At 40.3% G+C, this 24,142-nt stretch overlaps 3 protein-coding genes and 1 non-coding gene across 4 annotated transcripts in view; 1 reads left to right on the top strand and 3 right to left on the bottom strand.

Moving 5' to 3' along the window:
* plekhg5b (pleckstrin homology domain containing, family G (with RhoGef domain) member 5b) overlaps positions 1-4,083 on the bottom strand; it is an 80,150-nt gene extending 76,067 nt beyond the window's left edge. The window contains 1 exon segment of the mRNA XM_034131896.1: positions 3,445-4,083. Within this exon segment, the coding sequence (XP_033987787.1) occupies positions 3,445-3,526 (82 nt within the window). The 5' untranslated portion in view covers positions 3,527-4,083.
* Positions 4,084-6,137: 2,054 nt separating this feature from the next.
* On the bottom strand, positions 6,138-16,069 carry nol9 (nucleolar protein 9). The gene is made up of 13 exons (XM_034131874.1): positions 15,885-16,069; positions 13,858-14,385; positions 13,565-13,775; positions 13,267-13,397; positions 12,949-13,084; positions 12,300-12,396; positions 12,067-12,164; positions 10,898-11,065; positions 10,556-10,808; positions 10,219-10,333; positions 8,396-8,570; positions 7,233-7,366; positions 6,138-6,872 (listed from the first exon to the last, which is right to left on the bottom strand). Exons 2-13 carry the CDS (start codon positions 14,326-14,328, stop codon positions 6,756-6,758), a joined length of 2,106 nt encoding a protein of 701 aa, XP_033987765.1. The 5' UTR covers positions 14,329-14,385; positions 15,885-16,069; the 3' UTR covers positions 6,138-6,755.
* Positions 16,070-16,311: 242 nt separating this feature from the next.
* On the top strand, positions 16,312-24,112 carry zbtb48 (zinc finger and BTB domain containing 48). Its single transcript, XM_034131873.1, has 12 exons — positions 16,312-16,459; positions 17,641-18,087; positions 19,417-19,715; positions 19,810-20,117; positions 20,185-20,290; positions 20,379-20,471; positions 20,560-20,646; positions 20,825-20,979; positions 21,062-21,198; positions 22,191-22,355; positions 22,451-22,539; positions 23,596-24,112. Exons 2-12 carry the CDS (start codon positions 17,670-17,672, stop codon positions 23,959-23,961), a joined length of 2,223 nt encoding a protein of 740 aa, XP_033987764.1. The 5' UTR covers positions 16,312-16,459; positions 17,641-17,669; the 3' UTR covers positions 23,962-24,112.
* trnar-ccu lies at positions 22,659-22,731 on the bottom strand. The gene has a single exon. It is a non-coding gene; the product is annotated as a tRNA-Arg (tRNA).
* Positions 24,113-24,142: the final 30 nt, after the last annotated feature.

Raw genomic sequence — 24,142 nt, 5'->3', positions numbered from 1 at the left:
AGATTTTGTCTCAAAATGGACTCTTCAATTAAACAATAATAAATAAATTGTTGCAGAATAACTGATTTATTAGATTTAGCCCCAATTTACAATTCAGTATACCTAGATGCTCATTGATCAAAATACTCATAGCTCAGAATTGTGACATCTAGAGAGAAAAAGTAATGAAAAAAACGATCATAGAATATATTAACATATAAAAGGAACAAGAACAATGGTGTTTAGATAACAAGGGTTCAATGCTTGCTTATTTTTTTTTATCCAAATGCACTTTATATGTTGCGTCTACTTGTGCATGAAATGAAAACAGGATTTTTTGTTATGTCACATGACCTTTTGTACTTCTTGCTGGAGTGAAATCCAAATAGAGGAAGTACATTACATAGATGAAGAGATTCAAGGACGGAAATTATCTTTCAGACCCAAGGACGAGGATCAGAGAGTCCCTGCATCAGTGCTTCATTTGTTTTCCTATTACAGTCTGTAACACATTCAACCAGAGAAAGAACGAGCTGTATTGCAATGTACACCAGTATGGACAAATCTCTGTTTTGAAGACTAAGAGTACAGTTAAATAACCACTAGAGCCAGGAAAAAGTGAAACAGCGACATCAAATGCTGTGCAGGGCCTTTATAAACCAACTGATGGTTGTCATGCAATTTTAAATAAGTTGCAACATTGCACATGAAGCTGGGATAGTCAGTCCTGAGCAGTTGTAGCGAAAGAGAGAAAAAACAAAAAGCAGAACAAAAACTGTGACCCAGGGCGCCACCAGGAAAAGGCAGAAATGCAAAGAGTGGAAAAGAGAAAAGGAAATTACTGTCGGGGAAACAAAAGTGGAACAATGGAGAGACAGTCAGAAGAAGGAAGTTTGAACTGTAACAAGCCACGAGCCAAGGGAAAATCACACACACACACACACAGCATGGCCTATGAACTCAAATGTTGTCTAGTCAGGCTCCAATTTGGAAGGAGAAAGACTAAACACTGCAAATGTTACCTCCGAGCGCTGCAGCTTTTACAGATAAAACCTGCACAAATCTACAAACTATTTGTCATGACTTTCATTATCAGATGGGAGTTTTTCCATGAAATTATAGACTCCATGAGGTTCAATGTGATGTTCTATAAAAACCCCAGAGCAGTTACTCAATGGACCCAATGGTGAGACTTTACCAACATTCATTTCATCTACAAAGGCAACATGGTTTTCGAAGTTGTTGAGGTGCAAAGACAGAGGCAGATCATGTGATATATTGAAAGCAGTCACTAAAGGGACCGTGATGTTTGACCGTTTCCTCAAATTCTGTTCAATAATGACCTCTGAACTGCTTCTTAGGAGCCAACGTGTTTGGGAAGCACAAAGGAAATGGACATTTAACACAATCGCTCCACAACAGCAAAATGAAGAGACATTGGGTGTCGAGGAAAGCTGCTCCAGAGCCACTATTTCAAGGATACTACGTCATCGAGTGCCACCGAAGGACTGTTCCCATGTCCAGCATACTTGGAATTCTACCGAGGCCGGCGTACTTCGTTGCGGGAAATTTCGAGGCTGCACATGTGTAGACTCCGCGGTCTTAAAATCCCCACAATGCTTTGCGCACGGACCAATTTTCAAATCTTTGGCGGAAATCGCGCTCCATTTAAGGCGGGGCCTCGCATATGATGCACACCTGCAAACCCGTTAGCCTGTTCCACCATTCTTCGTTTTCCAAGGCTGGGAAGGATTCTTGCATCGCTTCTGAAGCATCTGACTCGGAGGTACATGTGCTACCAAGCAAGTCTCCTCGACATTGAGAAACACCCATTGAGAAACACCCATTGTCTGTTCAAGAATCAACATGGAAGTGTGCACAAAATGGAAATCTAGATATCTGGTCCAAGCAAACTTCCTCTGCTCGTGAAGATCCCGAGATAAGATGGAAAAGACCAGAAAAGCGGACTTTGTGATTAAAATAGTTTGACAAATTAAGTAGGAATGGAAGATTTGGATTTTAAATTCATTTTTCTGATAAAAATTGGACCAATTTCTTGGCAAAAAACCTGTAGATTTTTCAGAACAGCTGACAAAATTGGCCTTGCTCAGAGACCTTTTTGTCTTACCTACGGTTTCCAAGGTCAAGAACAAATATTGAACCTTAGTTTTAAAGCAAACATGGGAAAGACAAGTGCTGGGAAACATCTAAAAATCCCATGCATGGCAAACTCCATCTGCTGATGAAGCTCATGGGATATTATAGAAAGCTCCAGAACAGCTACTAGGCTAAACTATTGGATACATAGACAATTTGACAGCAGTATTAACCTCCACCAATAGATTATAGCAAAAAGAACTCAATAAAAACATCTCTGAGCATCCAATTATGAAAATAAAGGCTCAGATACTAAACTAACCAAACCACATTCATGAAATCACTAATTTAAGCCAGAGCTTCGTGTAGACTTTCTAACAGATGTCCTCTTTTATGATGGCCGACACTATAACATCCTAATAGTAAATCAAAAGAGAAACAGCCGAGGTTTCTAGACTGTTTTTGTTTTTTCGGAGGGTGGACAGAGACCAGACAAGACATCTGGTCCCAGATTAGACCAGTGTGTTTAAGACAGGCTTAAGACTCCGGTGGCCTGGAACATTGAAGGTTTCCAGACCCAACCAATTAAGGCTGCTAAACTTTAACTCCATGCTTACTTCACTTACTGTATGTATCCGTGCCAGCAATGCATGCATCACACATGTAAACGCCTGAAAGAGAGGGCTACACATGTGAGGGTGCTGCGAGTAAAGCTGAAAGAGATTAGTAGACTAAGAGAATACTAATTTGCAATTATTTGGATCAGTCTATAAATCTTTCAGGACACTTTTTAAAGCACAAAAATGCCAGAAAGGTCACTGGGTCGAACTTTCTTAAGTGTTCATTTAGGTCTTTCTCTAGGTTTTTGGAAATAAAAAACATTTTAAGCGCTACTTGGGAAAATAGTTGTTAGTTGCAGCCCTAAGAAAGCCTAAAATACCAAATTGTTCACTTTGATGTGAGTTATGAGCTGGGAAAGCGAGAAGAGAGCACAGACGGCAAGCCTGGGGAGGAAAAATACAATAAATAGTGGAGATTTACAAGATGTAATATCTATCATCTGAGCTGTACCTAGACCCTTCATCATGAGGGGAAGTTCAGATCAGAGTGCACTGTCCTCCTCTGACTAACATATCTCCAGCTGGGATAATTGCTCAGGTCACTTGCCAAATCCAGTCTGTAACTATGATGAAGGGGGGGAGGGGGGGGGGGGTATTAAACAAAGATCTGGGATCAAAGTAATTCCCCTTCCTATCCATGAGCAACTCAGAGTGCCCTACAGAAGGTGCTTCTAAGAACAAAGCACTCAGGTGACTCATTGAGGCTGAGTTATCCAAAAGCTTGACATTAATAATGATGTTTACTTACTGATTCGTAGTCTGAGTCCAAGCCAGCTCCTTGGTGGTGATTTGTGCAGAACTGAATTCATGGTCCACTTGTTTGGCACCATCTATGCATGCAGGAAGAAAAAAAAAATCCCCTGCACCAACAGCAGCTGTGTTGCAGATCTGTGTGTCTGTGTGTGGCAGGATCAATGCTAATCACCCCAGCGATGTTTAATTAGCTCTATTAGCTTATCTATGGCATCCTCCTTTCTGTGGTCGCCCTCCTTTTAAAGCCTGCTGCTCAGCCTTGTTAGGATCTGTGGTCGGCACACATCGCTTTGAATGCACGGAAAAGAGTGAAACAACAGCATCCACGAAAAGTTAACACTGATCTAACAACCACTGGGTTAAAGCTGCACGTTGGAGTGTGTGCTAAACTGTAAATAACCTGTTGCTGCTGCACACATGAGGAAAAAAAAAATCTCCTCGACGTCCGACGTGTGTTGCTGAAGCCCCCTCGGTGTAGAAATGGAAATACGAGGAGAAAAACACCTTGTTCAGGGTGTTTAAATCAGCACATCCATGGATAGGCTTCCGTATATGAACTTTACACACTGTGCCGGGGAAGTTGAACACATTTTGTCCGCTGCTTCGTCTCGTCGTCCTCTCTGATCAACCATCGGCTCTCCATTCATTCACACAACCTGGATCCACAAAGACCCGATGCAGTTCCCCTTTTTGTGCGCCGGGTGGCCTCTAGGGGCGCCATAGAGACATAGACAACACACACACACACACACACACACACACACACACACACACACACACACACACACACACACACACACACACACACACACACACACACACACACACACACACACACACACACACACACACACACACACACACACACACACACACACACACACACACACACACACACACACACACACTAGGGTCCATTCATTTTTTCTGAGGGATTTTATCCAAAGAATATCCAGATGTCTGGCAACCAAGTTATCTTAAAAAGGTCAAAAACATAAACATACATTATTAATTATTATTGAGTGATTGAAAGCAAAGTGTTGGAAGTATCTCAAATCCTTTACTTATATAAAAGTACAAATACTATAGTCTTAAAATACTCCACAAGTAAAAGTCCTGAGTTCAAAATGGTATTTAACTGAAAGTACATAGGCTATTAGCATTAGCATCAAAATGTACTTAAAGTATAAAAAGTAAAAGTACTTGTTATTGAGTTGATCTTTTCACACTAGTAAATTATTATGGTCATTATATACATGTATATGGTTATGTATATACTGTATAAGTTGTATTTACAGTTCGTTTTATTTTTACAAGATGTAAGGAGTTAGATAAGTAATAACCAATACATTTGACACATGCTAAGCTAACTATGGCCTTCATGTGGCTTCTACTTTGTTGCCTGATGTAACTGAGGATCTTTATTAAAGTAAATAAACTGAATACACATAAAGTGGTGGAAATGGGGGTTAAATGGTTAACAGCAGATTATTTGGAGACTAATGGCATTGCACTATTGTTGTGTGGTTTCAGAGAATCAAAGCAATTCATGAAACAGTGGGCTGAATCCGGGGAGTTTCTCTCCTCACATGTTCTTTTGAACTGAACAGAGGGATTTGAGTTATAATGGCACGCTGCCTCTGCATTGTTACTTTACTCAGCACAATTGTGTTTGCAGGCAACATACGCACTGTTTGTTTGGGAGGGGGGACGTTGCATAAGTGAGGCACAGAGCAGTTGATACACAAGGTTTATTGTTCAAAACAGAGCTGCACAACAGATGCCTGCATGACTGAGTGTGTTTATACTTTTTAGGGCTTTAAAAAGATAACTGATTCTGCCACCAATCCTGTTTTGGGAACAATTCCACTATTTAGATCTTGGAAACATTTGGTTTCTTTGCTTAAAATAGAAATTGAATAGTTTTTATTTGCATACATGCTTTCTCATTCAAGCTTTACCCCCAGATAAGCAGTTAAGTAACTACTAAATTAAGAAAAGTGTGAAGTAACAACATATTTCACTCAAAACAGTATTAGGTTTATACTAGCCTTTCATAACATTCATAATTTGAATTTGTATTCAAAGCCTTTTCACAGATGTGTGTTGTTATTTCTGCTTATTCATGTTCGTGCCGGCCGTCTCGTGTCACCCCCACAGAGGGATTTCTCTTTGGTTTGCATGAGGTCTGCATGGGAAAACATCTGACCTGACAAAGCCAAAACAATGACGCTGCCAAATTGTAGCTGTGTTGTGTTTGTGTGCTCCCCAGCCTCCATAAAGAGGCGGGGAACAGCAGACAAAGAAGAGCGAGGGGGCAGACAGAGAGGGGATGTTAAAACAGCCCACTTAACAAATTAGCAATTCTTCACTGTGTGAGTGGATGTTTACGACCCAGTACTCCTTCTAATTTTCAAGTAAGATAATTTGAGGCCAGTTTAGGTAGTTACAAGACATGGGGTTTGTTATTTCTTTAATTAGAATTTCTTCAATTTGAATATGAAAGAAGTTATTCTGTTTTACAGGCTAATATGTTTTAATTACTGCCCTAAAACGTATTGTACGTGAACATCTGCTGTTGTTCAAAATCTCAAAATACATTTGCTGCCCCCTTGAGGTACAACATGTAGAACCATTAGTCTTTGATGAATCTTTTACATCCCACATAGGCTTACAAATGTAAACAAGTTGCATTCACAAAACACTTTTAATGACCCACCAGTGCAAGAACACGTTATCGTTAAGACAAGACCAAATGTACAGCAGTTAAAGCAGTAAGGCAAAAAAAAAAAGAGCGATATCTGTAAAACAATTCACTGGTATTTAAGCACAATACTGACAAAATAGGCTTCAGATTCACAGTAATTATCCTAATCCATTAAATGGTTGAAGTCTACATGGATCTATGACTATATGACACTTGAAATCAATAAAACCACAAAGTCTGAGCAGAAGGTGTTTTTTGTTTAATATCCGGCAGGCATTTGTATTGATTTGCCACTCTGGAATGCCAACTACACAATAAAGAGCTTTAAATACAAAGTGTGATATTATTGTCCAGAAAACAAACTCCTTCACCGTTCCTTCAGATGTTCGTACAGTAAGAGGTTGTACGTCCACCAACAGGAAGGCAGCCATCTCTTCCTGCAGAGTCTGTGACGCTGGCTGCTCTGTCTCTCTGAATCTTGAAGTAAAAAACTGTCCATCTCAACCTCAGGTCTGTTCAGAGAAAGGCCCATCCTTACTGGTTTGGGTGGGAAACAGCAGGTAAGAAGGGTACAGAGAAATTATGTATAAGAAATGTCACTAATTCCCCATTTGACTGGGTCTGGTCAGTCCCTTGAAGACTCGCAGCTTTCCTGCACCGGTGAGATCAAAACTGTAGTCTTTAGTGATGTAGGGCATCTCTCCATCAAAGCCAGGCTGGAACAAGGACAAAAGGTACCATACGTCATGAGAAAAGTTTCACATTGTCATGTGTGTACATAGCTACAGTGTAGTTATGACAATGAAAATCTTAGGTCACAGGCTCCTCCAACAGTGCAACACAATAAAACAGATACAATAGTACAAGTCAATCAAATTAAATTGATATAATAGAAACAGAATATGATAGAAACTGTGCAGAATAGTCTATATATAGTAATTGGAATATTGATATATAGGCTATGATATATGTGAGTTGCAAACAGATGAATGTTATGTATGTTAAGCACATATTTAATGATATTTGACATGCCAAAGATAGGAAATGAAAGAGATGGACCAGAGAAGTGTTCTGACCTGTGTTGTGAGGATACAGGAAGGCAGGGATATCGCTCCCAGGAGGAGACAGTTGACGTTACGAAGGATGGAGGGATCTACAGGCGTCAGTAAAAAGTACAGACCTCGCGCCATGTCGATACCTCGAAGCACACCTGGAACACATTAGCATGTAAATATATACTGAATTTAACAATTTGATCACTAATGGGGCATTTCCACTACAGCGCGGAGCTCGCTTTAAGCGTGCCGAGCCGTGCGGGGCCCGTTTTTGGTTGCGTTTCCACTTGGCGTAGTTCCGGCTAGCGGGTACTATTTCACAGTTTTTCTGGCCCCATGAAATCGAGGTTCTTTCCGGGCCAACAACCAGGCTGAGTCGAGCTGAGTATGCTAAACTAGTGAGAGAATCTCTGGCAAAGGGGCTACAACTACAACAAGATGGACATATTTGACCGTGATTTAATTGTAATACACGTTTCAAAATGATGCCGAAGTAACAACATACTGATACCGGTTAGTGAAAACCATGAATTAATGCTTTGTCAAGTCTGCAGACAGACGGCAGGCAAAAAACCTTTTAAAATGTGTGTTGTCTAAATGGAGATCGGCTAAGCTAACGCAGTATATGCTCCGACCGTCCACACTCACAACAACGGCCTATACAGACATAAATAAAGCAGCGACTGTATTCGCCATGACACAGACAGTCTGTGGTGTGTACTTGTTTAACTTTTGTCTAGTTTCTGAACATATATGAGGAGCTGTGAGCTCTGAGTGCTAACAGCTAACGGCTGATGTTGGTTTTCTGGGGCTCTCATTGAAGATGACGTCACGGCTCCGCCTACACTGCGTTACTATAGATACTACCCCAGTTCCTAAACTGTAATGTAAATGCGCCATAAAGTGAGCCAGTCCTAACAAGGCCTAACAAGGCCTAACCATACCGAGCGAGGCCGTGTAGTGGAAATGCGCCACTAGAGGCTAATTTGAATTTAAAGGTCTCCTATTATACTATTTTTAGGCATATATTATAGGTCTCAGATATATAAAAAACATGTATATCTAGTGTTTTGCTAACTAAATGTGACTATTGAATGTGAGGTTTGACTGAAGATAGATTATTCCTTCCTGATCATGAGACATTGTTTGCCCCTCTGAGCTCACAGAGTTGAAGGGTCACCTACCGAAGCCCACGCAGGGGCAGATGGGAGCCTGACTCAGCAGCACGGGGCCTCCCTTGCTGCTCACTTTCTCTCCCAGGCAGCAGAGGGCCACCAGACTGGCGTTAGCAGCGTAAAACATGTGAGAGGGCACCACCTCGCAGTGGATCACACCCAGAGCCACCGCTGATTGGGGTACCTGCGGGCAGGAGGGAGAATGGTTAGGCACTTATTCATGTTGATGGTTAATTTGTACACACACTGAAATATGAAAATTAGAGTCATAAATAAATGGGAGAAGACCAAATACACCTGCATCAAATCCTACAGTCCCAGAGGTTGTATAACCTGATCATGTAAGATTAAACCCATTGTTAAACTGTTACATGTGTACTATGAAGCTCAGCATTTAAACTTGTTACAATAGCATGCCAACCATGGAAAATCCAACCTACATTTTCTACAAAGTACTACAGACTTAAAGCCACCTTCAGCGTGTAAAGTTGATTGTGTATTCAATTAAAAACAAAGATGAATGAAGGCAAATATTTGTGTGTAAGGTTTGAACGAGAAACATTGGACCATGCATAAAAAAGCATAGATAGGGGTGATTTATGCCAAATGAAGCCATTATCTTATTTCCATCAACAGTCCCTGCTGGGCATTTACACTCATACCAATTAAATAACACTTTCAATATTTGATAGTCTAGATGAGTACCACTCTTGTGTGTAGAGTTGAGAGCGTATTCAAGTAAAAAAATATATAAATTAATACAAATATTTGTGTGCAAGGTTTGAACGAGAATTATTGTCAACAAATATACTGTATTTTAGTTCAGTGGTTCTCAACTGGTCAGGCCTCGGGACCCACTTTTTTCCTTTGTCAATAAATCGCGACCCAAAATCGTGCTGTAATATATAAACGCTTTTCAGCATACAATATTAATTAAAGTGAAGTACAGTGCTTATATCCCTTCACAGAACTAAAGTATGCTTTTAAATAAGGTTTAATGAGATGATGGAATCAAAGCTGAACTACATAAAAAGGCACACATGCTGAAAACCCAACTGCAGAAGGGGGTCTGGGGGGATTCTCCCCCAAGAGATTTTTAGAAATACTAACATATAAACTACGCATTCTGGTACACTCCGAGAAGAAAATAAATAAATCTATTACTACCCGACATATTAATAATATTTGATGCCATTGTTTGTTTTTCACTTTGTTCTGACAGCTGAACTTGCTGCTCCTCACAGAGAGAAGAGCAAAGAGGAGATAGTTTGTGTGAATTACTTTAAATTGTGGGTAGGGTAGATAGACCCCATTATTCTGTGACCTGTCAATAATCAAACCGGGGGTCATATTTCATTATGTGTTCATTTGTATCTGAAGTCGTACCCATGGATGTATAAAGAATAGTTCTACCGCAAAGTTATTCTCCGTGGGGACTTCCGGCAACAATCTTGATTCTGATTGGCCAGAAGACTCGAAAAAACATCAGCAAAGATGTTTTATTGAGAAGATGATCACTACGTGACAGAAGTTTTCAAAACCGTTCATGGTCTCCGGTACTTCCAGTCCAACGCCTACTGCATGCACAGCGTTAGAAAATCGGGCCTTCAAAATAAAAGTTTGACTTTTTTTCTTCACTCACACATCTGCGACCCACTCGAAACGGGTCCGCAACCCACTTTTGAGAACCACTGTTTTAGTTTATTCGTCCCCGGTGTGAGAGGCCGTAAACCTTTCAAACATTTTGGATACTTATGCCACGATGCAAAACTCAGACAAGGTAAAATTCTAACAAAAGAATATCTGTGTGTACAATCATGGCTCTCACATACCTGGTAGGGGGTTAGGGTGTGCAGAGGTCTGATTGGTCCGGGGTCAGGTGACTGCAGCTGACTCAGGTAGGCCAACAGAGAAAGCTCTCTCAGCTCATTGGTGCGCTGGTGCTTCCTGTCAAATACAAAGGACACGCATATATAATAAATAACATTTTCAAGGTTAATGAATTGTCATCTTAAGAGGATGAGGGTTGCACAGCAAGGTTCAAGGCTTTATTGTCATGTGCACATTAGCTACAGCATAGATATGGCAATGAAAAACTTGCTTAAAATGCAAGTTGTTTTTATTCACTTTTACCTTTATATGTCAATGTGCTGACTGAGGTGTACTTACGCTGTTCCTTGCCGCCCGGCTCCCTGGAACTCTGATTGTACGACAACGTGAGTGTAACTTTTGGGGGGGCTGTGGCTCTCGGAGAACTCGTCCAGAGCGGTCACAGCAGGGGGGTGCGTCTGATGGCCGTGCGCCGTCCTCAGAAACTCTGGAGTCATGGAGGGACACTGAGTGACCCCGCTGTGACTGAGCTGGACCACATGTGAGACGGGGAAGAAGCGGATCATGTCCACCAGCAACTGAAACCCAAATCCTGTGGACAGTCCCCAAACAAGCACATGTTCAGACACTGTGTACAGAGAGAATACTTATATTTAGTCCCAGAGAGGAGCCTGAGCTGACCTTTGACCCAGCCCATGGTGTTGATGACGACGGTGGTCTCTCTGCTCGGGGAGCGTCTGCGCCACAGGGTCTTCAGAGACTCCAGGTACCGCTCCAAGTCCGTCTCACATGACGTGTGACCGAAGTGGACCATGTGCTCTGGGTGGGTCTGATGTGTGAAAGGAGGACCTGGAAGATAATTCAATATAAATCCACTAATCACGTTTTAAACAAATAGTGGAGGAAAAACAGAAGTGGGGGGACTTTTCAGATAAAACATTAAAAGGAATAGTTTGACATTTTGTGGAAAAGATTTGAAAGATTATTATTATTATGTCTTTATTAGGAGAAGAGGTGATTTATGGCAAATTAAGCCATTATCTTATTTCCATCAACAGTCCCTGGGCAGGTACACACGTCACAATTAAATAACACAATATTTCACAGTCTAGATGAGTATCACTCTTATGTCTGTACGATTAATATGAAGTTGCAGCACAAAAAACAGTCTAGTACATAACCCCTTACATATTATATTTTCCATTTGACCTAGTATCATTTGTACACACACATAAAACCAACATACAACTTATTGAGCTTTATTGGTGCTGGTCGACAGAAAAATAAATATTTCCTCTTGTTTCTTTGCAAGAGAGCAAATCAAAGATTTTACCAGGAAATGTGACAACTATTCCCTTAAAGGTGGGGTAGGTAAGTTTGAGAAACCGGCTCGAGATACACTTTTTGTTATATTCCATGGAATGCTCTTAACATCCCGATAGCAATGAATATCTTAAGTGCTTTGACAATAAATCCATAAAATAAATTCATCTGTGGAAGCCGTAATACTGTAAAAAGCACGACCAATCATCTGAGCCGGCCCGGCTAAAATAACTGGATGGCCTACCTGCCTGTCAGCCTTCCATCGGGGCACAAACTTATCTCGTGCCCTCATTGGTCATGTGCGCGTTCGTGTGTGTTGGAGGAGGGGCTCTGTAAGGAAGTGGCAGATTTTTTCCGGCTGTGTATTTTCAAATTCTAGCGCACTCGAGCTGGTTTCTCCAAAATGACCTACCCCACCTTTAACACTTACAAACCATATTATTTCTTACTATAAAAGGAAGATGTCAACTATGCATGTTTTATACAGCATTGTAAAGGCTTCAGAGTGGGAGGATGATCAAACTTACCCAGAAGTGGTTCTGTGACATTCGCCAAACAAAGGCATCCAGCCGGAGTGAACTCTGTCTGACCGAGGTCACCTTCCAGGTAATCTACACTACCAGTGCTGCAAACACACACACACACACACACACACACACACACACACACACACACAACAAAATGATATCTTTATTAAGTTTCATTTCGAAGCACTTCAATGTTTAAAAAATATGAGCAAATGTATTAGAATGGAACTTACTGGTTCAGTAAGGTGTTGATGAGGGTGCGGATGAACGTTGACTTGCCAACATTTTTGGATCCACATACGAGGATGACTGCACAACCATCCAGGTCCCCTGTGAAAGACAGACATGTGTTCAGATATGCTTACATCAGGGGTGTCCAAACTGTTTTCACTGAGGGCCACATACAGAACAATATACGAAGGGCTGTGCCGCTCACTAGAGGTATATTGCCATATCAGTTCAGTTATAAGTTGGCGAAATCAATCAAATAAATTATGCTTGATACTTGAAAATGCTTTAAGAAACACAACGGCCTACATCACAGCTTACCACAGGGTTTCATTTATTTGGTTGGCAGCTCATTTTTTTAACTTCAATTGACATATTAACACATGAATACTGTGTAATATATTGTTGTGTTACATATATATTTAAGAAGTACTATATATTACAAGCACAAGTTTCATTTGTGGGCCATATTTCATTATACTTTTTGAATTAGCTGACGGCCGTTTCAAAATGTGCCGCATTTGGCCCCTGGGCCGTAGTTTGGACACCCCTGGCTTCCATGCTTTTACAGTGATCTTGAACATGAATCAAACATGAGACCAAGACAACCTCAGTGTTCAATAACCTTTAGTGGCATATCTAAGAGGAGCTTACCTCTGCAGGCACCGACCACCATGTTGAGAGCCTCTCTGTAGGTCTTTGACATTTTCAGGCCCTCGATGGCTCCCACTAAGGGAATCATCCCCAGACCATTGAGTGGCGTGTCAAGAACAGCGGATATGAGTTCACTCTGCAAACAAACAGGGGAGAAAAGATTCTGTTTAACACGTGCAAGAATTTAGAAAAATACCTAAAACATTAACCTATTCATGAATTCTGCTAATATTCTCATCGTCTCCCAGTTCCAGCTCTATTCCACATTCAGTTTTGATTAATTTCCTGTGATCAGGTGAACACTGTCAGTAAACTCACCACTGGGGGGCTGAACAGTTCACTGAGATCTGTGAAGCTCGACAGGAACCGCGTCAGAGGCGTCTCCATGGGCTCCAGGAGGATGATGGAGGAGTTTGATGTAACATTTTTTAGCAATTTCTTCCGTGATGCTGCAACATTTAAATTCAAACAGTAAGTACGGATAGAAAACAATGTGTTTCTAAAACACAGCTTTGAACGTGTCACCAACTGAGAAATCCTAATCTGAAATAGGCAAAATTAATAGAATATGCATTAAATTGACCCCTCCCTTATAACATGGTTCGAGCTGATTTACCTGATTTCAGGTACTTTTTGAGGATGGATGAAGCCTCTGTTTTGTCATCTCTGGTCTGATCAGAGCTTTCCAGTGCTCTAATGGTCAGAGGACAATGTGATGCTGGGGAGAAGAGAGGATATGACTGCTGGCCTTCTTCAATGGTGAACCCCATCACCTCCACCCGGCCGTACAGACAGGTCAGGTGGCACTTCCCACGGAAACACAGGGTCTGAGGGAGAGGAAATGTAATGCTTAGTAAAAAAAAAAAAAATCTTAGTTGTCAGATCTTTACTTAATTTTCCAAAGCATACCTGATTCTTCTGCATGACGAGCACTGCGTGGTTTCGTCGATCATCTCTCTCTGCACAGTTATGGAGAGACCCTCCCTCCAGTCTAACTGGGATTATATTTTCCATTTCACCTGAGGTCTTAACACCATTCCCATGAATAGACTGGGAATACTTCTTCCATTCCATGGAGTCATTTGAATCATTGTCCATTTTAAACACTGAGCTTCCATTAGCCTGTGTGGGAGGTTTCTGAACTACAGACTGAGGGGTGTTTGTCTTGGCGTCAGAGACAGGCTTTGCTTTATTCTTTAATCTCTTGACGGAGGGCTTTTTCTTCTGAGACACTTTGTGCACCACCGCTATTCTGGCCACGACAGGACTGGAGTTGAGCTCAGAGGAAGTGATGGGAGGCCGGCTCCGTTTGCCCCTCACATCCTTCCACTTCTGAGATTTAGCATGGCCCTTCACCTGTGCGGGTTTATGTGCCTTCATGATTCTGTGATCAACAACTACTCTTGTGGGTGCTGATTAAAACAAAAAGGGGGCAGGCTGCAAAAAGAGAGAGAGATAGAGAGAGAGAGAGAGAGAGAGAGAGAGAGAGAGAGGAGAGAGAGAGAGAGAGAGAGAGAGAGAGAGAGAGAGAGAGAGAGAGAGAGAGAGAGAGGAGAGAGAGAGAGATGGAGAATGAGAAAGAACGAGAGTAGAAAGAGAGAGAGCAAAATGAGAGGTAAATAATCTCGAATTAGAGATGCATGTAGAGACCATTAGCATCTGAAAGGACAGGTGTCACCACTATATTGACTAGGGTCAAAATGAATAGCTGAAAATTAGCCTTCACAAACTCAGCAATAACCAATTGTGGAAGATGTTAGATCTTACACTTAAATAAAGGTAGTACTATTAAAGTGTAGAAATAATGTAAAGTACTGCAAAAAAATAAAAAAAATATCAAAGAAACATTTTACAGAATGGTCCGTTTCACAATAAATGTTATGTTATCTGATCAAAATTGTTGACGCAATAACGTGTATGTCACATTATTATATATACTGCAGGGTAGAGTGTGAATATACTGCGATGATCATTAATCAGAGGTGGAAGAAGTACTCAGATCGTGTACTTAAGTAAAAGTAAAAGTAGAAGTACCAGAGTGAAGGAATACTCGGCCACGAGTAAAAGTCCTGCAATCAAAATGTTACTCAAGTAAAAGTAATAGCATCGAAATATACTTGGAGTACCAAAAGTAAAAGTACTCATTATGCAGATTGGCCATGTTCACAATCATTAATATTATATGTTTTGATTATAATGACTGATTAATGTGTTTATCAAGGTGGAAAAGGTGGAACTAGCTTCGATTACTTGATTTACTGCTCGGTAGAATGTGAATTTAGCACAGGTAAATCTAAAGTCTTTTTAAAGTGTTTGTTTATCTATATAATCTACATCAATGTAACTAAAAAAGTACTACATAAATGTAGTGGAGTAAAAACACACTATTAACATCTGAATTGTAAAGAAGTAGAAGTACACAGTAACAACAAATGTAAATACTCAAGTAAAGTACAAGTACCTCAAAATTGTGCTTAACTACAGTACTTAGTTACTTACACCACTGTCATTAATGTCTTATCTCATCCCACAATAAAATAGCATACTTTATTTGTTATTTAAAATTAAAAAGTGGCTAGTAACCATTTTCCTTTCAAATGTAGTAGAGTATAAAGTAAAAGAAAAATATTTAAAAACCTTAATTCAACACATATTAGTTTGATTTTGCAGCAGTTCGATAGCAATTGAATGCTAAGCTAACCACAGTAAGACGTAAAACGAGGTAGCAACATACGTATTATAATGTACTTTAGTATATCAACATGTGGAGCAATATTAAAAAAAACACACATACAACATACGACAGTATAACTCGCTGTTATACAATATATTTTACAAACATTTATATATTTCGTCTACCCATCACAGAACTGAAACAACTGACAGTTATGCTAACTGCTATCTGATCTTAATGCATTCAGGAGGAGAAAACTTACCCCCCAATTGTGTAAAGACAACGTAGAAATATGAAGCCGTAGTGATTTTTACTAAATAGATACCGTTCTTATTTAGGAAAAGTGAAGCCAAGGAAATGGCCAACTGTGCTGCAGCAGTGCTAACAAGCTAACTAACATGTGTGAGCCACAAACAGACGCCGCTTCCAAATGGTCGACTAAAGGCTAGCCCGGAGTTTCATTATTTACATTTAACTACGCAGAACTATTACATTTGATCTGAAATATGAATAAACTCAACAAAAAGAACGAAATGAATGTAGGCACAGATAATAATTATATGTGAGGCTAGTACATTGTTACTTATGTGCTTGTAGATGTTTAATCATGGACAACAAGCATTTTTCCCGGAGTTCGGTCGCATAAAAAGCGTCACATCCTCTTCCTTCTGCAGCTTTTTAGGGGCCTACAAGAAACGAAAACAAGGTGCATGAAGCGGCTTTGCTACGTTTTGCAAACTATTTGCTGGGCAACACGAATCGGCTGCAACTTCTCAGCAATATAGGAAATAAATCACAATTTTTTCATCCATACTGCAGAGGTGATGCAGCTGTCGGGTGCGTACCATGCTAAGGGAGCGTCTTTAAAAATGTGCTCGGAAATAAACGTCGAGCTGCGTAGGTAGCTAGGGGCTTGCAATCATTTTATGTTAGGCAGCCTCTAAAGCAGGCATAGGATTATTCAAGGAAAGTATACGTGAGCAGTTTAAATTATATTTAAAAAATGTATATGCTATGTAGCTATCACTGAAATAAATGTAATTCAGTTCGCTTCATTTGTTAAAGTAGATAATTTAACATGATGCATGCAAGTGATTTCAATCTGTCTTAAATATGTAACACTTAAATGATGTTCTTTGTTTATGTAGATGCAATTGTAAGTATTTGCAACATCATGGCTGTTAATTTATCCGAATCAGTATTGTCAACCTAATGGTGTTTTTTATTTGCATTCTGTGTATTTTGGATTTGCACCTTTGATATTTTTTAGTACTTTTTACTTCAACATTGTATAATGATTTCCACCAATATAAATAATGTTATACCTTATTTTATAGTATTAAAGATCTGGAGGATCTACAGTTATATCAACACATCTAGTTTTATCTGACAGTTTAGTCCAAGAACACCCAAAGCCATTCAGTTTGTCTCACATAAGGCAAATAAAAGTAGCAAATCCTCACATTTGGAAACTGCATTTCATGCCTTGTTGGTTTAAAAAAAATATATATATATTGGTTCAGTTGATTGACTGAATGATAAATCAAGTCATTTTCAAAGATAAAACACATGCATTTACAACACAACAATCATCAAATAGAGATAGGTAGAAATACAGCTTATATTTACAGTCAAGTAGACGAGAAATATATATATTTACACATGTACAACAACATACAACTTCTATATTAGATTTCAAATAATTAGTAATTTAAAAGAAACTTAATATGCAACTAAGTCAATGTTACCAAATGTCTTTTAATCCAAAACACACATTTAAAAACGGCTTTGATTTGAAATATGTGCCAGCAAAGTGAATATCTTTGGGTTTTAAATTGGTAGCAAGATAAAATAAGGGATTTAAAGGCCATTGGTTTGACTCACTATTTTCCCCTTAAGCACAGATTAATAAACTAACGAGATGAATAACCCTGTTTAACTGAAATGTATGTTCAATGCTACACATACTACAATGCTAAGTTACTAATAACATGCAGTATGATGTCCCTGTCTCTCAGTCAGCGGTATCCCACAGTGAAACAGAGGGATGCCTCCAGCAGAGAGCAGCCATGCCCAGCGCGTCCTCTCCTCCCTGAACCAGCAGAGAGCGGTGGGCAGGTTCTGTGATGCAGTGTTGAATGTGGGAGGGGGGGTGGTCTACCTAGCCCACCGCAGCATCCTGGCCTGCTTCAGTGACCTCTTCCAGCAGTCCAACATGGCCTCTGCACCCTGCATGGAGTTCTGCCTGCAGGAGTGCCCCAAAGACGGCCTGGAGCTGCTGCTGAACTTCCTCTACACCGGGGAGCTGAAGCTGGAGGCTGACAACCTGGAGAAGGTTCAGCATGCAGCCGCCAGCCTGGGCGTTCCTGAAGCTCTCTCCCTGTGTCAGCAGTTCAAGGAGAACCCTGCTGATTCCCAGCCTTTCAAACGTAAAAGAGGCCGACCCAGGAAGTCCACATCCGGAGGTGGGAAGGAACTAAGTACATTTACTCAATCAGAATCAAAGCTTTTATTGTCATATGTACATAGCTACAGTGTAGTTATGACAATGAAAATCTTAAGTCGCAGGCTCCTCCAACAGTTCAACACAATAAAACAGATAATAGTGCAAGTACATAAAATAAAATAGAATATCATAGAAATTGTGCAGAATAGTCTATGTACAAGTAATTGGAATATTGATATATATCAGAAACAGAAACAGGTTTATTGCCTAGTAGGTTTACGCATACGAGGATGTTTCCTTGGTGTATATGGTGCATACAGGAACACAGTTAAAGAAGATACAAAGTAAGAAAGAAAAAACGTAAAAAAAAAATGACATTAAAGCCTTTGAATCTTGAATCTTTAAATCTTGCATCTTTAGTATTTACATTTTCAGAATCCGAATCAGTATTCATCTTCTGTTCCCGCAGCAGGGAACTTTAAAGTGTTACAGCAAAAGTGGCATAGCAGGTAAAAAAAGGCATGCAATTATAAAGAGTAAGCCAACTTATTAAATATACAGTACAATTGCAAAGAAAAACGTCTGTATTGTATGCTTCTTTATACTTCTACTCCACTACATTTAAAAGGGAAATCATGTCATTTCACTCCACTACATTTATTCAAAAGCTTTAGATACTTTTAACCGATTGTATCTCTAAAAATTTAAATAGTGGAGTAACAACTTAAAGGTGGGGTAGGTAATTCACTTCAGAAACACTTTTTGTTATATTCCATGGAATGCTCTTAACATCCCGATAGCAATGAATATCTTAAGTGCTTTGACAATAAATACATAAAAAATGTCATCTGTGGAAGCCGTGGCGCTGTAAAAAGCACGACCAATCATCTGAGCCGGCCCGGCTAAAATAACTGGATGGCCTACCTGCCTGTCAGCCTTCCATCTGTGCACAAACTTATCTCGTGCCCTCATTGGTCATGTGCGCGTTCGTGTGTGTTGGAGGAGGAGCTCTGTAAGGAAGTCTGAAGGAAGGGGCAGATTTTTTTTCGGCTGCGTAGTTTCAAATTCTAGCGCACTCGAGCTGGTTTCTCCATTCTTACCTACCCTACCTTTAAAAGAGTCAAATTATTTAAATATTTAACACAAAGTCAATCAGAACTGTGAAGCCTACACCAGTAAAATGCTACTTGATGCACCAATATTATCTAGAAATGTCACATGTATAAATATAATTATACACACATAAAAGGCAATTTTTCCGCAGAATGATTACTTTCACTTTTTATACTTTAAGTACATTTTGCTGAAGATTCTTGTGTACTTCTTCTTCTACCTCTGTCCACATCAGATACGACCCCCAATGTTCCAGTCAAAGAAGAGAACCTGCTCACAATCACAAAAGTTGAGTCCAGCTTTGATGCTACCACGGCTGATTTAAGCATGACCTCTGGAGCTGCTACCACCACCACTCGCTCTGGTCGTGTGGTGAAGGGCCCCCGGCGACTTGTGACCGATGACAGCCAAACCACTGATTTCACAGACCAGGAAAAAGGCGATAAAATGGCTCCACTTGGCCCCAACGAGGCAGAAAGTGGTGTCGATGCCGTGGAGAGCCAAAACCCAGATCAGCTGACTGGTGAAACTGAGGTAGAAGACATAAGTGTTGGGAATAAGTGCAAATAATGATGATTTTTAAGCAAATACGGTGGGTATTATCTCCTTCGTCTTGTGCTATTTGCAGGTATCTGACTTGCAGATTGACTTAAATGACAACATTGTTAACCAGGGGATGGAGGAAGTAGAAGAAGAAGATGATGTGGGGGATTTTGAGGCGATCACTGAAGACACAGATGAAGAGTATGTTCCCGTCGAAGAGCCCGGTTCCTTATCCCCGTCCACTTCAACGGCACAGAAGCGCAAGGCTCAGAGTAAAACGGACAAAAGTGAGAATGGAGAGGCCGTGGAGGAAGACTCCAAAAAGGACTGTGTGCTGTGTCCCATCTGTAACAAATCCTTCAGGAGCAAATACTACCTTAAAGTCCACAACAGGTACACACCTTCAGTTTTACTTCGAAATATCGTTATAGATTAGCGACTAATGGGTCTTTTTCTGTAGGCGACACACAGGCGAGCGACCCTTTGGTTGCGCTAAATGTGGAAAGAGATACTTCAGGAAGGAGAATCTGTCGCTTCATGAGATGAAAGACTGTGCTAAAGTGCAGGTGAGTGTCTCTACATCTGGCCTAAATATAAAATAAGAATATAAAGAGTGTAACAGTAATCAGTGTTTGTGCTGTGTTTACATTACAGACGTACACGTGCGTGACATGCTCCTCCACGTTCAACGGGAAAGTAGAGCTGCGTTTGCACGTTGTGTCCCACACGGGGAATATGCCCCACAAGGTACAGCCTGACACAACAAAAATAGCATTTAAATAAAAATATATCACATTTGAAATGAGCTTCAGTGATATGGTGTCATTTCTTCCAGTGTTCATCGTGTCCTGAACAGTTTATGCACAAGAAAAACTTGACGATTCACATGATGAAGGTCCATGGTCATCCCAAACCACATGCAGTGAGTCCTCTAATGTTTATTTGACTAACTGGTGATGTATCTACAGTAATAGTGTTTTTTTTAGCTAAACAAAGGTTGCACACAGTTTGCCATATATTGTCAATGCAAAAAAACACTTATGATCTCAAGGTTTAAGGTTGTAGTTTCATTCTGTTTTAACAATATTTTTACTCTTCAGTGTTCCCAGTGCCCCAAAACCTTCCTAACTCGGACGGAGCTGCGTGTGCACGAAGCAGCCAAACATCGAGGGGAGAAGCCGTTTGTGTGTGAGGAGTGTGGCCATCGAGCGTCCAGTCGAAACGGCCTGCAGATGCATATCAAAGCCATTCACAGGTCGCTATTTCCTGATTTGATAATACTAAAATGTGGTTGCATTTGTGCAGATTGTCTGATTCTTTTTTGTCTTGCTCTACAGGAATGAGCGGCCTTTTGTATGTACCCTGTGTGGCCATGCATTCTCCCAGAAGAACAATCTGAACATGCATCTGCGTATACACAGCGGTGAGAGGCCTTACCAGTGTCATCTCTGTGGGAAAACCTTCAGGACTCAAGGTAAAGACCATCCTCCTCCTCTGTCTGCTGCCGTCTCCACTGTGAACACAACCAGACCGAATAAATAGGTTCTCAAACCAACAGACAACAAATGGAGGGAAATCACGGTATTTGAACCATAATGCTGCAACTTGAGTCACAATTGAAATACATATATTTTTGGATTCATTGTGACTAACACTTAAGCAGACTATTATATCTCTGATGTGTTTTTTGAATAAACATCCACAAATCTGCTTAAGTCATAGTAAAAAGACACTCTGTATAACCCCAGAACTTGCCTGAGATTCATCACGTTTTTAGGTTGTTTTCAGTTTTAAAGTAATCCAATGATAGTTCTCTGTACATCCATGAGCACACTGCAAACAACAATATGTAATAGCTAATTCAGCATACTTTCAATTATGCTATTTAAATAGGCCATCTGAATTTACTCTGACTGAGAACAATCTATATTGATTCTGACACTTCTACATCCAACTCACAGATGTAGCCTTGCTTTGATAAAAGAAATTATTCATATAACCCTTTTAGAAGTGAAGTTGTAGTCATTTGTTTTGGGCATGTCATTTTCGAGCCTGAAACCTGAAAAACAGGCTCGGGGCTTAACAGGTTAAGTACAAGGCCCCAGTGTAACTCACTGAAACCCCTGCATCATCATACTTCCTGTTTACCTCCCCTTAGCCAAAGAACGATGAGACTTGTAGTTCAAACATTGTGAGCATGATTGTCCTTTTAAAAACTATTATGTGTGTCATAGGTTTGACAAAATCTGTTCACATTAAAAAAAAAATTATGTTGCAATCATTGTTATTTCTTCAGATTACGGAGATTTAGAGAAATTAAAGATTGGGAGTAATGCATTTAAAAACCACTGAATTAGATTAAAATAGAGATATTAATAATTAGAAAGCAGTCTTCTTGAACACACTACAATCATTTATTTAAATAGATTTTTTGTTTCATGTTTGAATCTGTCTTTCTAATCCCAGCCAGTCTAGATAAACACCAGCGGACACACACTGGTGAGCGTCCGTTCAGCTGTGATGTGTGTGAGCAGCGATTCACAGAGAAAGGCGCGCTCGTCCGTCACAAGGCCAGCAAACACGAGGAGGGTCGACCCCACTGCTGTCAAATCTGTGGCAAGACCTTCAAAGGTGCCATAAAAAAAACCTATAAATCAATAAACCCTGTACCCTGAGGAGAAAAGCCTTGAAATGTCACTTAATGTTATTTATGGCCTTTTACACAGCGAGGGAGCAGCTGCGTGTTCACCTGCGTCGCCACAAGGGCATGAGGAAATTTGAGTGCATTGACTGCGGCTACAAGTTCACTCGACAGGTGAGCTGACGTCCTGATTATTGATTTAGTTTCACCATAAATGATTAGCAGAGGATGGTTTCGATCCATCGACCTCTGGGTTATGGGCCCAGCACGCTTCCGCTGCGCCACTCTGCTGCCACCTCAGATGGGACTCGAACCCACAATCCCTGGCTTAGGAGGCCAGTGCCTTATCCATTGGGCCACTGAGGCTTATGCTGCTGTCATGGAGCCAGTGTGGATAGATTGTCCCCGGTGGTATTCACATGGTAATCTTTTCTGAAAGACTCTTCTATAGAAAGGGACGGTTGCCTTTGTGTTAAATTAGGGAGTGTTCCTGAATGTGTTAAAAGGAAGTGTGGTGTTGTTCATTGTGCAGGATAAGTGTTTGGTCTTTAAAGTAAAAAAAAACAAATACTCTAATCTATATTGCTCTAATTTTGCTTTAAGAATTTTTAGTTAATGGAATGACAGTTGTGAAAAAAGTATGATGTTTGTCTGAATCAAAGAAAATCCCTTGATTTATTAACAATTGGTAAACAAATACAGCATCTCTGCCGTGGAGAGAAATTAAATATTATTTTAGAACAGACGACCTGTCAACAATTTCTAATGAACTCAAATCTATCCATTCAACTTAGTTTTATGTCATATTTTTCCGTTTTTGCAATTTTTATTAATTAATTCAGATATTTTTCTAACAAAAACATGCTATCTGGATGTCTGGTAAAAGCAGTTTGAAACTGTTTTAATGTACAATGCTATTATAATTTGATATATGTATTTATTAATTAAAAAAAGTGAACATTTTTGTTAGTTTACTTTCTAAGAAAAACAAAAACTTTAATACAAATAATGTTTAAATGGCTTATTTTGTACATCTAACAGTCTAATACCCCCTGTTTATAAAATGTTCTGTTTACAAAGGACAGGGAAGTAGCAAATTGTTTAATAAAAAATAAGCCAAAAGAAAAATTCAAAATAAAGTATTAAAAAAGAAAAGAAAAAACTAGGGGGTCTTTGGTGATCTTATTGAATTGTTGACACATTTTGACCTTTACACGTTTGCCCTTCCAGGCACACTTGCGACGGCACACTCAAATCCACAAACGCACTGAGAACTACAACCCCCGGCAGAGGAAGCTGAGGAACCTGGTGGTGCAGGACGTGGAGGGAAGTCCTGATGAGGACTCTCTGATGGCCGGGAAGACCAATTACATCCCAGAGGCAACCGCTGACGTCCAGGAACCCACAAACCCAGAGCCAGGAGCTCTCGTAGTGGGGGTGGTGATGGAGTCGAGCGTCCCTGTGATGGAGGAGGCGTCCAATCAGAACCTGGGACATGTCGGGGTGGCGGAGAGCTTCTCTGTGCCAGAAGTGTTGCAGCAAACACAGCTGGACACAGAGGCGTTCGAGTCCACGATAAATACAGAGAACGTTTGAGAACATACCCCTCAGAGTTTGTTTGTTTGTAGCCTTTATTTAACCAGGTTAAAAAATCCCATTGAGATCAACGATCTCTTTTTCAAGGGAGACCTGCAGAGTTGAAGTCACTGTGAAGACCATTTCCTAATGAGAAGCACTTACTGTACATTAAATGTGATTTAAGGACATTTACCGATCC

This window comes from Trematomus bernacchii, unplaced genomic scaffold (genome assembly GCF_902827165.1).
Source record: "Trematomus bernacchii unplaced genomic scaffold, fTreBer1.1, whole genome shotgun sequence".
Classification (NCBI taxonomy): domain Eukaryota; kingdom Metazoa; phylum Chordata; class Actinopteri; order Perciformes; family Nototheniidae; genus Trematomus; species Trematomus bernacchii.
This window is presented reverse-complemented; position numbering and strand designations above follow the sequence as displayed.